The sequence below is a fragment of the Asterias amurensis genome, chromosome 4, assembly GCF_032118995.1.
Source record: "Asterias amurensis chromosome 4, ASM3211899v1".
NCBI lineage: Eukaryota > Metazoa > Echinodermata > Asteroidea > Forcipulatida > Asteriidae > Asterias > Asterias amurensis.
The window spans coordinates 13,271,385-13,287,667 of record NC_092651.1 but is presented as its reverse complement, the minus strand read 5'-3'; the positions used below and the strand labels follow the sequence as shown (position 1 = coordinate 13,287,667).

General features: G+C 44.8%; 1 protein-coding gene across 2 annotated transcripts; it reads right to left on the bottom strand.

Annotated features, from left to right (window-relative positions):
• Nucleotides 1-85: 85 nt before the first annotated feature.
• LOC139936714 (exosome complex component RRP43-like) lies at nt 86-16,031 on the bottom strand. Of its 2 annotated transcripts, none has more exons than XM_071931598.1 (11): nt 15,955-16,031; nt 7,169-7,205; nt 6,260-6,323; nt 5,891-5,964; nt 5,722-5,767; nt 4,738-4,843; nt 4,169-4,214; nt 3,392-3,488; nt 2,671-2,791; nt 1,711-1,817; nt 86-221 (listed from the first exon to the last, which is right to left on the bottom strand). In XM_071931598.1, the coding sequence occupies exons 1-11, from the start codon at nt 15,969-15,971 to the stop codon at nt 109-111; spliced, it is 828 nt and encodes a 275-aa protein (XP_071787699.1). In that variant the 5' UTR covers nt 15,972-16,031; the 3' UTR covers nt 86-108. The 2 variants fall into 2 exon arrangements, with proteins under 2 accessions (XP_071787699.1, XP_071787700.1); XM_071931599.1 differs by lacking the exon at nt 15,955-16,031 and adding an exon at nt 7,532-7,647.
• Between the last annotated feature and the right edge of the window lie 252 nt (nt 16,032-16,283).

Genomic DNA, 16,283 nt, shown 5'->3' with positions numbered 1-16,283 from the left:
AAACAACAAATTTATATCTTGGGAAGAGCGCCATCTTGGAATGAAACCAACATCTTTATCTTGTAACAAACCCTTTACAATATACACTACATGAATAACGCTGTTGTACTACCTATCTACACTGTTCACAGTGTTGTGTATTAAGTTGAGAACTTCCTTTGATCTTGTTTGGGATCTTGTGATGCAATCTTGCAGCTGGTCGACAGAGAGTGGACTCCCACCTAACAACAAAATCATATCAGATCATTTCACATTAGTTTTTATAACTGTAACAAAAAGTGTGTAATATTGTTTGCAAATATCATTTAACTAGGCCTAAGTAAAGAAGTAAGCACAGTTAACTCTTATTATTCAAGTAAATTAAATCAAATTGTTAATTTTTTACTAAAAATGACCAACATGTAAGAACAAACTGGATATATGTTTTTTTGCTTGTAAACACTTATTAGTCAAGAAAGCTTAAATCAAATTTGTTAACTTTTTACCCAAATGACCAACATGTAAGAACAAACTGGATATGCTTTTTTTGCTCGGTCTGTGCTAGGCAAGGATTAAGAAAGAAGACTAGGAGCTTAACCCTCCTACTCTTTGTCCTATTCTCCACATGCATGATATTCTTTCTACATTAGTCTTATTTCAAATTTGATAGGTCTTGGAAAATTATAATAATTATTTTGAACTCAATAAAATGTTCATACTTTTTGTGCACAAGTATTTGTCTAATAATAGGGTGACATCAATTAAGTTGAACATTTTAAACATAATTAGAAAACAAATGGAAATGTATAGTTATGGGTAACAGATTGGGCTGAATTTATTGAATGTCAGACAGCTATGGTGTTAAACAATGACCCATATTCACATTATGTTAAATAATGCATTAACAACAGTTCAATTATCAAGATTGCAAACTTCAATACACATGTTCATATAACAACAAACAAACACTGTGAAAACATATTGGTGTTTGTTTAAGAAACATTCTCACCAATGTATATCTCACATATAATCAAAAAGTAATATTCTGTATGATTGAATTTGACGAGTAAAACAGAAAATGACACTCAAGAAACTTTAATCACACAAGTATTCAAACCATAACAGAGCAATATTCAGTTCAAATATAGTATTGAACATCAACAGATTTGGCACACAATAATAAGCAATGAATAAATTTACACGAAAACTGCACACAGAATGTGCAATGATTTAATACACTTCAACAAGCTTCAAACACAAAAAGCTCAAACATGGCAAGTTCATTATACAATGTATTACATATAAAAATGTCAAAATTATGGCAGAGTAAAAAACAATTCATGTCATCAAATGAGTGAAGAAATATAAAAACTGCCATAGCTCCAGCGAGCTAGAGCTATGGCAGTTTTACATTGTACCGAGCATAGCAGTTTACATTATACCGAGCCCTTTAAAATGAACATTTCAACATTACAACAGTGATATGAGTGGAAATAATTACAGGTTTGTACAACATACAATAGATTGGGCTCAACATGAAACACTTTGAGCAACGAATCATCAATGTCAATGTTTTTCATACAAATCTAAAATGTACAATATTTGGATTTATGCTGATCAATGGCTTAGTACAGTTTGTTGATTTCAAGTTGGAAACAACACTGCGATACACTGAAGCAAATTAACCACCCACTGTGGTAGCTCAGAAGACCAAGCTGAGTGAAATCTTACCTGGTTTATGAAGGGCTTGTAAGTTGCCATCTTCAGTCACTACCACTGTCACCATCCCAGTAGCTATACATTCCTCCTCATTGGTAGGGTCTGCTAATAACACAGCACTGAAACGATACCAGACATTGAACTTATGACCCGAGGTTAAGACACATGAGATGCAAAATGCTTTTTTGCAGAAATTCAGGTATTGAATTGTAGTCCCCTCGGGACAGGCGAAAATGCGTGCCCTGCTAATTGGGACTGCTCTGCCTGACTTGACCGAGTTCATACAATTTTCACCCCCTGCCCTAAAAAAAAGGACAATACATTTGTAGCTAAGACTTGGGCAAGATTATACAATGTTGTTGCCCCGCCCTACTTGGGCCAAGTGGGACTTGGGCCATGTGGGACTTCGCCAAGGTTGTACAATATGTTGACATGCCCTACATATTGGAACCAGAATTGCTTCGATAAATACCATGCATCCATGCAAGGTTGTGAAGCCCTGCATACCGGAGCAGGGTTTATGTTGAGAAATGCATGCCTTGGCTGGGATCATGCAGGAGTTGTAAAATAATGCCCTGCATGTTGGTGCAGGGGTAAAGCCATGGATTTACAAAAAGAAAAGTCCCCCACCCAACTGGGCATTAGCGGGACATGGCAGGGACTTTCCCGCTACGCTAAATTTACATCCCCAGCCGATTACCCTGCTAGTTCCAGGTCCCCATGGGCAGGTGTGTGCACAAAAAAGGGCCTTACCGACTGGAATAACTTGGGTGTGTTCCCTGTTTGAATAGGAAAAATTTCCGGTTGAATGGCTTCTGACTGGTACTCAAACAAAGATATTGACAAAATAGGGAGACTGCAACTTGGTTACCTCAGTTGCATGGTAAAGCACCAGGACATTCCAGAGGTCACAGGTTCAAATTCTGTAAATTTTTCTCTGTTAACCCCAAAATTTACTTTTGTAATACTTACTCATCAAAGATTGCAAATGAGGTTGCTACTGGTGTGCTGTTTATGCTTAGTGGGACAATCTTATCAGATGATGTGACTGGAAGTTGTGATTCTTCATCAATCGTCACTTCACGTAGCAACACTGAAAATTATTTCAAATCAAATTATGTTAAAAATTGTCGCCCTTTGACCTCAAGGGTTTTGGTAACACAGCATAGAACAAATACCGGTATTGTGCATTAAAATGCCAAGTTCTTGTATCTTTAAAGCTCTGAACATTTAAATTTCAGAAATCAAACTTTTCATATAACTCCAACTGATAATTATGTGGTCTGTCAACATGCACAAAGAGAAAAGCACTGTAAATTTCGGTCAGAATAGTTCTTATCACCATTTTAGAAAGGTTTGATGGGCATACTGCACAAGGAACTGTGTGAAAACAAGCGTCCTAACAAGGAATTAAGACTCGCAAGTAATCACATGTGAAAACAAAACATCATGAAAAAACCATACTGTCACAAAACATACAAAAATTGTAGACAAATCTTGTAGTAAAGTACATGTATCCCTAAATCTTATGCTTGGAGGTCTGCTACATATTCGTACATAAGCAATAAAAGCTACCTGCTACAAAATTACACAAACACAAATATTACCACAATATAGATTTCCCAAATACTTCTTTGTCGAACACATGATATAACCCATAAACAGGACTGTATGCTAACTTCATAGAACTTACCATTTTTAAGAGCAGCCATGAGAGCAATGAGGCAAGCATCCACAATGTTACCATCATAGTCCAGACATACTATGTCACAGAACAGAACCCAACATAACTGTGAATTAGAACAAGAATTGTCCCATCATTTTAGAGTTGATGGCTGGGCGTCTGCAACTTCCAGTGGCATAGTCTCATATCTGAAACTTTGGAACCATCAATGGTGGGAAGGTTGAAGGGTGGGCTTTGGGGAAAGAACATTAGACCTTTCCCGTGAACTATGTAAATTGCACATAGCGCGTGCTCACTAACATTTTGGTTTGCAATCTGAGGGAATATCGCGCTGTTTTGTACACGGCTAATGGGTGCGTGATGCAGACCGACTGTGGGTCTGACTGCACATCTGTATGGCGTTTGCCAACCAGTAGGGTCTGTACGAGTGTGCAAATTTATGGCAACAGCTTATGACTACACAAACTAAAAGTTGATTTTCTTGATTGAAAAGCATTGGCAATTACAATACAGGAATATTGTTTCATCCACCTTTGCATCTAACATGTCTTACAAGTGTATCGCCATACTCCTAACTTCACTGAAACAAAATAATGAAGCATTTTCACAAAATGAAAGATTAAAAGCTGTTGAAAAGTCTCCTGACAATGAAAAGAGTACAAAAGTCAAACCATGGGTAAGCCTTTCTTTTTGAAAGCCAACACCTCGAATGAGTGTTTTATGTTAACTCCGCCATGCAAAGCCTAACATCCTACCAACTTGAACAGTTATTAACATTTCCATTACCTTTGATTCAACAATACATAGGGATTCCTTATCGATGCACTTTGCACTGAAACATAACAAAAAGTAAAGGGGAAATCATCAATTAAAAAAAATATCAGTTGAGGCAAGTCATTTTGTCAGTTTGAGAGTCCTTTTTTTAAAAGTCTTTGCGGTGCACTCATGTGCACAAGTTTTGGCAGAGGCCCCCCACCCCCTTGAAGCTGTTGAATAGACAATGTTACAAAGTGAAGGAGTAGAACTTTGTGAAAGCTAAGAATAGCGGCGATTGAAAGGGTACAGGTGATGGTGGCGACTCCAGGTATGAACCTCATTATACAATCTGAAGACAAGCAGGCAACGAGCCCAACTCTCTGCCGAATGATAATGAAAATGAACGAGTATACATGATTGAGAACCAGGGGGAAAATGACAAAGATGGTGGAATCCTAGCAAAAAATAAATTCAATTCAATTAGCGAAAACTAGAATAGATTGGGTGAAAACAAAATACAATACCAGCCACAGTTCAATAACAGTACAAAGAAGGCATTTCCAAGTACAATGTAAGTCATCCCTGTACATTATACTCACTTGTTGATAACATCAGCAATGAGCTGACTGATGACTTGAGCTTTTTCACTAGGAGGTCCGGGCTTGAATTGTGAGGAACACAGAGGTGGTAACTCTACATTCGGAACTAAACGCAAAAAACAAAAACAGCAATCTTGTCAGGAAAAAGGTAAAGAGGTGAAAGAAAGATACTGAAAAAGAAAACGTGCATATGAGTTTCATCAGAACAACATCAATTTGTTTCTGGTGTGAACAAAACCCCCAATAATTCAGTTATAGCGACCAATATTGCCCAATAAGCCTTTTAGAGGTATGGCGGACTTAATAGGAGTGTACTATTTGGTTAGGGTGTAAACACACAAATTTACTCAAACCTTATAGTGTTGTAGCATCGTGTCCGCCATATCTCATGGAAGTATGCTTCTGCAATAACATGAATTCATTTTACCTACAGGTAGCCTGCTTTAGGTGCACAACATTAAATAAAAAATACATTAATCCTCCTACTCTTCCAATGAATGGGGTTCAGAACAGCAGCATTTGGGTTTTCGTCAAGGTCTTGGATACTTATCTCCATAGGGCTATTTATGACAAGACACTTTTTAACATTATTGCTTAGTCCTTCGGGTATTTATGTCCCATTCGAAGGACAAAGCAATTTATAATAAAGAAGCCATAGGTTCTGACTGTTGTGTGATGCATAGTAAAAATAACCGTACGCTTATATAGTTAAGAGAAATGGTTTGCCCCAGTATATCTGACATGAATGGTTGGCAATTACAATGTACATGCACACAACGGACCCCGCCCGTGTGACCCCTGAGGTGTTGGTGCAGTATCCGTCAAGACAGATAAGAATGATTTAAGAAAGAGTTCATAAAAACTAATAAACACCTAAAGTAAAGCATATGATACATACATGTAAAGTTATGCACAAGTGAAAACATGTTCAGATGTACTAATAGGAAATACAGTACTGAGGACACTGAGGACAACTTTTCTTACCCACAATTCCGCATTTTGGCTGATCCTCTTCAGGAGTACAGAATTCCTTTAAAACAAAATTGAATAAAAATTGAATTTTTTAAAAGTTTTGAATTAGCAAGATGGGGAAATGACAGTACCAATATTAGCAAATAATCTATCTTTACATTCAAAGGCATAATTTACATACCGCTTTGATGCCACAGATGCATGTGGTGTTCCCAAGCTTCACAAGTGCTGAACCATCTGCTGTTGTTATTGAACCTGGCATTGGAGGCGAAATGAATGATCCCGTTTAATAGATAGATGCAACAAGAGTGATTCATACAATAAATTTGGAGCCCGTCCCCTGATTCTTCCAGCGCAATGATCAGTTCTGATTGGAAGAAACTTTACCAGCCATACAAAAAAACAAAGAGACTGGCCAATCCCAAAAGCGCCAGCGAACTTCATGTGATCTTTTACTACAACTTGTCATTAGGACCTTCCTAAAAACACAAATGATATAAAAGGAAAGCTAAGTACAGCACTGAGTTCTATCACAGGTTATCACACTCACCAACATTAAGAATAGTTGGCCGGATTTCTCCAAGCTCTCTCCCATCAGGACGAATGTCTTCTTTCTTTACAAAAATAAAAAAATGCAGTTTGCATAACTAAAGGAATCAATGTATGGTGAAGAGGTTTTCAACTAGTGGTTTAATCCCAACGAGGCCTGGTTCTTGATAATTTACCGAGATGAAGTTGAAAACCGATTCAACACACTTTGATTCCCCTTCATAAATACCTTTTCGGATAAAAACATCACTTCATGGTCAAAAAGTGAAATAAATGCAAAAATTATAACTGTTAAATGATTTCTTTAAACACAACAACCCTCCAGCTTCGAAATGGTAGAGCCCTTCGCTGCCCTCGTGTTAACAACTCCTTATAAGGGAATGCTGTGGGCGTCGCGTGTATCGCGTGATGTGGCACAACTGTTACAGCCGTTGCTCTCGACCAATATGAATGAAGACACTGTCTTTATAAAAACAGGTGCAATGTTGCGTGTCACGCTTATGAATTGACACTTTCAACTGGTCACTAACAAAAGGTTTATGCACACCCACATGACGCGCTCTTAACCAATAGGAGTAGAGAAACTGTCTGGGATATTTATGAAAAAAAATTATATACATGGTGGAAATGCTATTGTCACTGGGCAAGCTCGCTGGTCTAAGACATGCAGTAAGACATCAGGGCCCAATTACATGGCTCCGTTTCCATCAAATTTGAAAACTGGTAAACGCACCAACAAATACACTTGGAATGGATTGTGGACTGATGACATGTGGCTAGTTTGTTGAGTGATTGTTTTATCACCACATAGTAGCTTATTCTACATGTATAATTTGATCAGAGTGTGGGTCACTAATTTCATAAGTTCATATGTGACTTTGACCAGCTTGAAATTGAATATACTACTTACAATGAATGTTCTGTAGTATTCCACAGGTTGGGCAGTCCTGTAAAAAAAAAAAGGAGATATTATTTCATTTATTTGATTATTAAATCATTCATACATTCAAGCTTCCCTAAACAAACATGATACATTATTGTTTCCAGAAGACTTATGAATTAAATCAATTATCATACAAAAGGCCCAAAAGGACCATAAAACAAAAGAATTAAAAAAAAGTTGACTAATAAATGTGGAATAATAAACAAACGATCAAAATTCCCAAAAGGGATTGCCCCAATGCAAGCTAAATCGTAGTTGCAATAATGTAACCCTCCTCCAGTCCTGAAACAAGAAAACAGAAAAGTGGATCAATAAAGAACCAAAACATACATTCAGGCTGACCTGCTCTGTGGGTATATATGGGGCTCTAACTCCTGGGATGGGTGGTAGGGCTAAGCTGCTCTTTGGGTATAGGGGAGGCTCTAATTCCTGGGGATGGTGGTAGAGCTGAGCTGCACTGTGGGTAAAGGGGAGGCTCTAATTCCTGGGAATGGGTGGTAGGGCTGAGCTGCACTGTGGGTATAGGGGAGGCTCTAATTCCTGGGGAAGGGTGGCAGGGCTGAGCTGCACTGTGGGTATAGGGGAAGCTCTAATTCCTAGGGATGATTGGTAGGGCTGAGCTGCACTGTGGGTCTAGGGAGGCTCTAATTCCTGGGGATGGGTGGTAGGGCTGAGCTGCACTGTGGGTAAAGGGGAGGCTCTAATTCCTGGGGAAGGGTAGTAGGGCTGAGCTGCACTGTGGGTATAGGGGAGGCTCTAGTTCCTAGGGATGAGTGGTAGGGCTGAGCTGCACTGTGGGTATAGGGGAGGCTCTAACTCCTGGGGATGGGTGGTAGGGCTGAGCTGCACTGTGGGTATAGGGGAGGCTCTAATTCCTGGGGAAGGGTGGTAGGGCTAAGCTGCACTGTGGGTATAGGGGAGGCTCTAATTCCTGGGGAAGGGTGGTAGGGCTGAGCTGCACTGTGGGTATAGGGGAGGCTCTAATTCCTAGGGATGAGTGGTAGGGCTGAGCTGCACTGTGGGTATAGGGGAGGCTCTAGTTCCTGGGGATGGGTGGTATGGCTGAGCTGCACTGTGGGTATAGGGGAGGCTCTAATTCCTAGGGATGAGTGGTATGGCTGAGCTGCGCTGTGGGTATAGGGGAGGCTCTAATTCCTGGGGAAGGGGGGGGGGAGGGCTAAACTGCTCTGTGGGTATAGGGGAGGCTCTAATTCCTGGGGATGGGTGGTAGGGCTGAGCTGCACCGTGGGTATAGGGGAGGCTCTAATTCCTGGGGATGGGTGGTAGAGCTGAGCTGCACTGTGGGTATAGGGGAGGCTCTAATTCCTGGGGAAGGGTGGTAGGGCTGAGCTGCACTGTGGGTATAGGGGAGGCTCTAATTCCTGGGGAAGGGTGGTAGGGCTAAGCTGCATGCACTGTGGGTATATGGGAGGCTCTAATTCCTGGGGATGGGTGGTAGGGCTGAGCCGCACTGTGGGTAAAGGGGAGGCTCTAATTCCTGGGGAAGGGTGGTAGGGCTGAGCTGCACTGTGGGTATAGGGGAGGCTCTAGTTCCTAGGGATGAGTGGTAGGGCTGAGCTGCACTGTGGGTATAGGGGAGGCTCTAATTCCTAGGGATGAGTGGTAGGGCTGAGCTGCACTGTGGGTGCAGGGAGGCTCTAATTCCTGGGGCTGGGTGGTAGGGCCGAGCGGCACTGTCGGTATAGGGGAGGCTCTTATTCCTGGGGAAGGGTGGTAGGGCTGAGCTGCACTGTGGGTAAAGGGGAGGCTCTAATTCCTGGGGATGGATGGTAGAGCTGAGCTGCACTGTGGGTATAGGGGAGGCTCTTATTCCTGGGGAAGGGTGGTAGGGCTGAGCTGCACTTTGGGTATAGGGGAGGCTCTTATTCCTGGAGAAGGGTGGTAGGGCTAAGCTGCACTGTGGGTACATCAGAGGCTCTAATTCCTGGGGATGGGGGGTAGGGCTGAGCTGCTCTGTGGGTATAGGGAGGCTCTAATTCCTGGGGATGGGTGGTAGGGCTGAGGTGCACTGTGGGCATAGGGGAGGCTCTTATTCCTGGGGAGGGGTGGTAGAGCTGAGCTGCACTGTGGGTATAGGGGAGGCTCTAATTCCTAGGGATGAGTGGTAGGGCTGAGCTGCGCTGTGGGTATAGGGGAGGCTCTATTTCCTGGGGGGAAGGGTGGTAAGGCTAAGCTGCTCTGTGGGTATAGGGGAGGCTCTAATTCCTGGGGATGGGTGGTAGAGCTGAGCTGCACTGTGGGTATAGGGGAGGCTCTAATTCCTGGGGATGGGTGGTAGAGCTGAGCTGCACTGTGGGAATAGGGGAGGCTCTAATTCCTGGGGAAGGGTGGTAGGGCTGAGCTGCACTGTGGGTATAGGGGAGGCTCTAATTCCTGGGGCAGGGTGGTAGGGCTAAGCTGCACTGTGGGTATATGGGAGGCTCTAATTCCTGGGGATGGGGGGTAGGGCTGAGCTGCACTGTGGGTATAGGGGAGGCTCTAATTCCTGGGGAAGGGTGGTAGGGCTGAGCCGCACTGTGGGTATAGGGGTGGCTCTAATTCCTGGGGATGGGTGGTAGGGCCTAGCTGCACTATGGGTATAGGGGAGGCTCTAATTCCTGAGGATGGTGGTAGAGCTGAGCTGCACTGTGGGTATAGGGGAGGCTCTTATTCCTGGGGAAGGGTGGTAGGGCTGAGCTGCACTGTGGGTATAGGGGAGGCTCTAATTCCTGGGGAAGGGTGGTAGGGCTGGGGTGCACTGTGGATATAGGGGAGGCTCTAATTCCTGGGGAAGGGTGGTAGGGCTAAGCTGCACTGTGGGTATATGGAAGGCTCTTATTCCTGGGGATGGGTGGTAGAGCTGAGCTGCACTGTGGGTATGGGGGGGGGCTCTAATTCCTGGGGAAGGGTGGTAGGGCTGAGCTGCTCTGTGGGTATAGGGAGGCTCTAGTTCCTAGGGATGAGTGGTAGGGCTGAGCTGCACTGTGGGTATAGGGGAGGCTCTAATTCCTAGGGATGAGTGGTAGGGCTGAGCTGCACTGTGGGTGCAGGGAGGCTCTAATTCCTGGGGCTGGGTGGTAGGGCCGAGCGGCACTGTCGGTACAGGGGAGGCTCTTATTCCTGGGAAAGGGTGGTAGGGCTGAGCTGCACTGTGGGTAAAGGGGAGGCTCTAATTCCTGGGGATGGGTGGTAGAGCTGAGCTGCACTGTGGGTATAGGGGAGGCTCTTATTCCTGGGGAAGGGTGGTAGGGCTGAGCTGCACTTTGGGTATAGGGGAGGCTCTTATTCCTGGAGAAGGGTGGTAGGGCTAAGCTGCACTGTGGGTATATCAGAGGCTCTAATTCCTGGGGATGGGGGGTAGGGCTGAGCTGCACTGTGGGTACAGGGGAGGCTCTAGTTCCTGGGGAAGGGTGGTAGGGATGAGCTGCACTGTGGGTATAGGGGAGGCTCTAGTTCCTGGGGATGAGTGGTAGGGCTGAGCTGCACTGTGGGTATAGGGGAGGCTCTAATTCCTAGGGATGAGTGGTAGGGCTGAGCTGCGCTGTGGGTATAGGGGAGGCTCTATTTCCTGGGGGGAAGGGTGGTAAGGCTAAGCTGCTCTGTGGGTATAGGGGAGGCTCTAATTCCTGGGGATGGGTGGTAGAGCTGAGCTGCACTGTGGGAATAGGGGAGGCTCTAATTCCTGGGGAAGGGTGGTAGGGCTGAGCTGCACTGTGGGTATAGGGGAGGCTCTAATTCCTGGGGCAGGGTGGTAGGGCTAAGCTGCACTGTGGGTATATGGGAGGCTCTAATTCCTGGGGATGGGGGGTAGGGCTGAGGTGCACTGTGGGTATAGGGGAGGCTCTAATTCCTGGGGAAGGGTGGTAGGGCTGAGCCGCACTGTGGGTATAGGGGTGGCTCTAATTCCTGGGGATGGGTGGTAGGGCCTAGCTGCACTATGGGTATAGGGGAGGCTCTAATTCCTGAGGATGGTGGTAGAGCTGAGCTGCACTGTGGGTATAGGGGAGGCTCTTATTCCTGGGGAAGGGTGGTAGGGCTGAGCTGCACTTTGGGTATAGGGGAGGCTCTTATTCCTGGAGAAGGGTGGTAGGGCTAAGCTGCACTGTGGGTATATCAGAGGCTCTAATTCCTGGGGATGGGGGGTAGGGCTGAGCTGCACTGTGGGTACAGGGGAGGCTCTAGTTCCTGGGGAAGGGTGGTAGGGATGAGCTGCACTGTGGGTATAGGGGAGGCTCTAGTTCCTGGGGATGAGTGGTAGGGCTGAGCTGCACTGTGGGTATAGGGGAGGCTCTAATTCCTAGGGATGAGTGGTAGGGCTGAGCTGCGCTGTGGGTATAGGGGAGGCTCTATTTCCTGGGGGGAAGGGTGGTAAGGCTAAGCTGCTCTGTGGGTATAGGGGAGGCTCTAATTCCTGGGGATGGGTGGTAGAGCTGAGCTGCACTGTGGGAATAGGGGAGGCTCTAATTCCTGGGGAAGGGTGGTAGGGCTGAGCTGCACTGTGGGTATAGGGGAGGCTCTAATTCCTGGGGCAGGGTGGTAGGGCTAAGCTGCACTGTGGGTATATGGGAGGCTCTAATTCCTGGGGATGGGGGGTAGGGCTGAGGTGCACTGTGGGTATAGGGGAGGCTCTAATTCCTGGGGAAGGGTGGTAGGGCTGAGCCGCACTGTGGGTATAGGGGTGGCTCTAATTCCTGGGGATGGGTGGTAGGGCCTAGCTGCACTATGGGTATAGGGGAGGCTCTAATTCCTGAGGATGGTGGTAGAGCTGAGCTGCACTGTGGGTATAGGGGAGGCTCTTATTCCTGGGGAAGGGTGGTAGGGCTGAGCTGCACTGTGGGTATAGGGGAGGCTCTAATTCCTGGGGAAGGGTGGTAGGGCTGGGGTGCACTGTGGATATAGGGGAGGCTCTAATTCCTGGGGAAGGGTGGTAGGGCTAAGCTGCACTGTGGGTATATGGAAGGCTCTTATTCCTGGGGATGGGTGGTAGAGCTGAGCTGCACTGTGGGTATGGGGGGGGGGCTCTAATTCCTGGGGAAGGGTGGTAGGGCTGAGCTGCTCTGTGGGTATAGGGAGGCTCTAATTCCTGGGGATGGGTGGTAGGGCTGAGGTGCACTGTGGGCATAGGGGAGGCTCTTATTCCTGGGGAGGGGTGGTAGAGCTGAGCTGCACTGTGGGTATATGGGAGGCTCTAATTCCTGGGGAAGGGTGGTAGGGCTGAGCTGCTCTGTGGGTATAGGGAGGCTCTAATTCCTGGGGATGAGTGGTAGGGCTGAGCTGCACTGTGGGTATAGGGGAAACACTAATTCCTGGGGATGGGTGGTAGAGCTGAGCTGAGCTGCACTGTGGGTATAGGGGAGGCTCTAATTCCTGGGGATGGGTGGTAGGGCTGAGCTGCACTGTGGGTATAGGGGAGGCTCTAATTCATGGGGAATGGTGGTAGGGCTGAGCTGCACTGTGGGTATAGGGGAGGCTCTAATTCATGGGGAAGGGTGGTAGGGCTAAGCTGCACTGTGGGTATATGGGAGGCTCTAATTCCCGGGGATGGGGGGGTAGGGCTGAGCTGCACTGTGGGTATAGGGGAGGCTCTAATTCCTGGGGAAGGGTGGTAGGGCTGAGCTGCACTGTGGGTATAGGGGAGGCTCTAATTCCTGGGGATGGGTGGTAGAGCTGAGCTGCACTGTGGGTATAGGGGAGGCTTTAATTCCTGGGGAAGGGTGGTAGGGCTAAGCTGCACTGTGGGTATATGGTAGGCTCTAATTCCTGGGGTTGGGTGGTAGAGCTGAGCTGCACTGTGGGTATGGGGGGGGGGGCTCTAATTCCTGGGGAAGGGTGGTAGGGCTGAGCTGCACTGTGGGTATAGGGGAGGCTCTAATTCCTGGGGATGGGCGGTAGGGCTGAGGTGCACTGTGGGTATAGGGGAGGCTCTAATTCCTTGGGAAGGGTGGTAGGGCTAAGCTGCTCTGTGGGTATAAGGGAGGCTCTAATTCCTGGGGAAGGGTGGTAGGGCTGAGCTGCACTGTGGGTATAGGGGAGGCTCTAATTCCTGGGGAATGGTGGTAGGGCTGAGCTGCACTGTGGGTATAGGGGAGGCTCTAATTCCTGGGGAATGGTGGTAGGGCTGAGCAGCACTGTGGGTATAGGGGAGGCTGTAATTCCTGGGGATGGTTGGTAGGGCTGAGCTGCACTGTGGGTATAGGGGAGGCTGTAATTCCTGGGGATGGTTGGTAGGGCTGAGCTGCACTGTGGGTATAGGGGAGGCTCTAATTCCTGGGGAATGGTGGTAGGGCTGAGCTGCACTGAGGGGGTATAGGGGGGAGGCTCTAATTCCTGGGATGGGTGGTAGGGCTGAGCTGCTCTGTGGGTATAGCAGCCACAATTGCTCGGACAGCATTTCTTTTGTTTTAGCCATAATGAGCTTAATAATTATCTGAGGGGAAAATCATGACACAAATTCTTATTTGTGTCATGATTTTCCAAACTGGTAAAAATGGAGCAAATCTGCTGACTAGCTGTCGAAATTGTACGTTTTTGACCATTTCGCCCTGCACACATTGCGTTTGCTTCATAACCCTCCGGCTACGCCATCAGCTGAAGGGTTATGTTACCACAACTAACAGACGCGCTGATCTAGCCATTGCTGTAGCCAAAGTCGCCAATTCGGACACAGCCTAACATCATGGCGGACGCTGAAAGATTGGTGCGTACAAACTCTGAAATTTCTACGAAAATGCGACAATGCCCTGAAAAACGGAAATACGGGTTGGACTCTGAACTGACTGTTTAACATATTGCCATCTAGCTAATAAGAGAAGTCGGCATTCTACCAGCAATATGCAGGGAGATCTGTCCCGGAGATTCTGTCAAATGTCATAGATATTAACATGGACTCATGAGAGGGCGCTGTCAATCAGAAGAAGTTTGTGTACACATTTTTCTGTATGTATGATCCAGTTGCGATAACATAACAAGACCACCACAAGGCCGGAGGGTTACGAGATTCTTTTGATCGGCAAATGACAATCTGGTCCTGACATGTATAATTTTGACAGCTCTAGTCACCAGATTTGCCCCATTTTTACCAAAATTGTTATAAAACAATCATGACACAAATTTGAAGGGCATAAACTTAACCCTCACCGCTAATGAACACTCAAAACACCATTGAGAACATATTTATAAAGTGTTGAGCATATAATATTGAAAAGTCAAAAAACATGCAACGCGACAGAAAACAACAGTGAGTACTGGGCAGAAAATTTCATTTTTTGACAATGTTTTTTAGTTTCACTCAACAAAAAGGAAATGCAAGCATTATGAATGCGGGGGAGCCTTATTTAATAGTTTCTAGAAGTACAATCAATCTCCTGCCACACCGGGCAGCTGAATAGTGACCACGGAATTGGACTCTTTCCTGTTTTCCATGCTTCCAAATGTAATGACTGGTTGTAAGGTTATTACAGTCGTTTGACCAGTTCTGGATCACTTTTTGAATTCACATTTCTTTTTTGTTGCAATCTCTTTGATATCTTAAACAAAAAGGTTTATCAGTTTACCTAAACATGACATAAAACTCACCAAGTATTCACTGACAAAAAAGATTAGTTCTTTTGAAGAGGCTTTGAGAAAAGTATCGTCACCTGTTTGACCAGTTCAGGATCAGTTGAATCTATTCTGAATCAGTAGAGTGCCCTTTATTGCAAACCCATACTCCCATTCATGAAACTGTTTCTCAAGGACACAAAACTTCAGAGGTGTGTTGGCATGCACTTGGACTTCCTTTCTTTAGTGAATGTCATGAAAGTGTCTTCAATAGCAGCGCAAAAACCCAGCGACAAAACAACAGCAAAAGCAAATGAAAAAGTGAAGCAAACCTAAAAAGCATTATTGACCCCTCCAAGCTTAATTTTCTCACAAAATAAAAAATCTACTAGAATTATTTGAAGTAATGTTTCTCAAAATCAACTGAATTATACTTTCTACTCCAGTAGTATGATTTTACCATACTTAGTAAGTTAGTGCAGCACCATTTGACGCAATGAGATGTTGAGTGATCCCGAACTGGTCAAGGGTAAGTCCCCCCCCCCCCCAAAGAAGATTTTGATAACTACTCTCCTCAAAAAACAAGATGACTGCACAGTATTCACAGGAATGTTTTTTTACACATGCTTATCATTTTACATAAATATTTTTGGATAACTTTCTGTATGGCGCCACCACTTTTTCACTCATTTTTACAAAAAGGGATATATCAATCAGGTAAATTAAATACTATATTATTTTATTTCGAATGAAAAAGTGGTGCCGCCATACGGAAACTTTTCCATATTTTTTGCCCCGGCACTCCAATTCTAAAGGTAAGAAGTTTTAACAATGTTTTTCAACCAACATTTTTAAACAAAAAAATTATAAATTTCGCAGACAACCTTCAGGAAAACGGCCATAAGTTATGATGTTTGGCACCTTATTTTGGGTTTGTTGGTTTAATGGGTGTTAATCTTCACATTTATCAACAGAAATTGGTAATAATGACAAGTGATATAATTATTTGGTTATTGCAAAGTTTAAGTGATCCCGAACTGGTCAATGATCCCGAACTGGTACATATAAATGTGCATGGAGACAAAAACGGATTGGATAACTTTCAGTATGGTGCCACCACTTTTTCACTCATTTTTACAAAAAGGGATATCTCATTAAGATGGAAACTTTTGCAAAGGATTAATTGCAACATTCAAAACAACATTTTAACTTACTTCAATTCGGCAGCCATGTCTACCACACGTGCATACTTCCGTAGTTCAAGTTGGCAAATAAACTCAACGACTGTTCTACGCACACATCTCGATATGTTACAATAGCCGTATAATTTTAGTACATGATTTCAGTTTTTAAAGAACGTGTAGTTGGTGTTGTTTTTGTTTACATTTTTATGTCATTATCTTTCTCTAAATAAAGTAAAAATGTTCCAATAAACCAATTAATTTACCGATGTTTAGTTACAAAGAGCTAGAAGATAATCAAAATACTTTGTTTAAAACTGAAAATACTTACATGAAATACACTCTCGAATTTCTTTACCGCC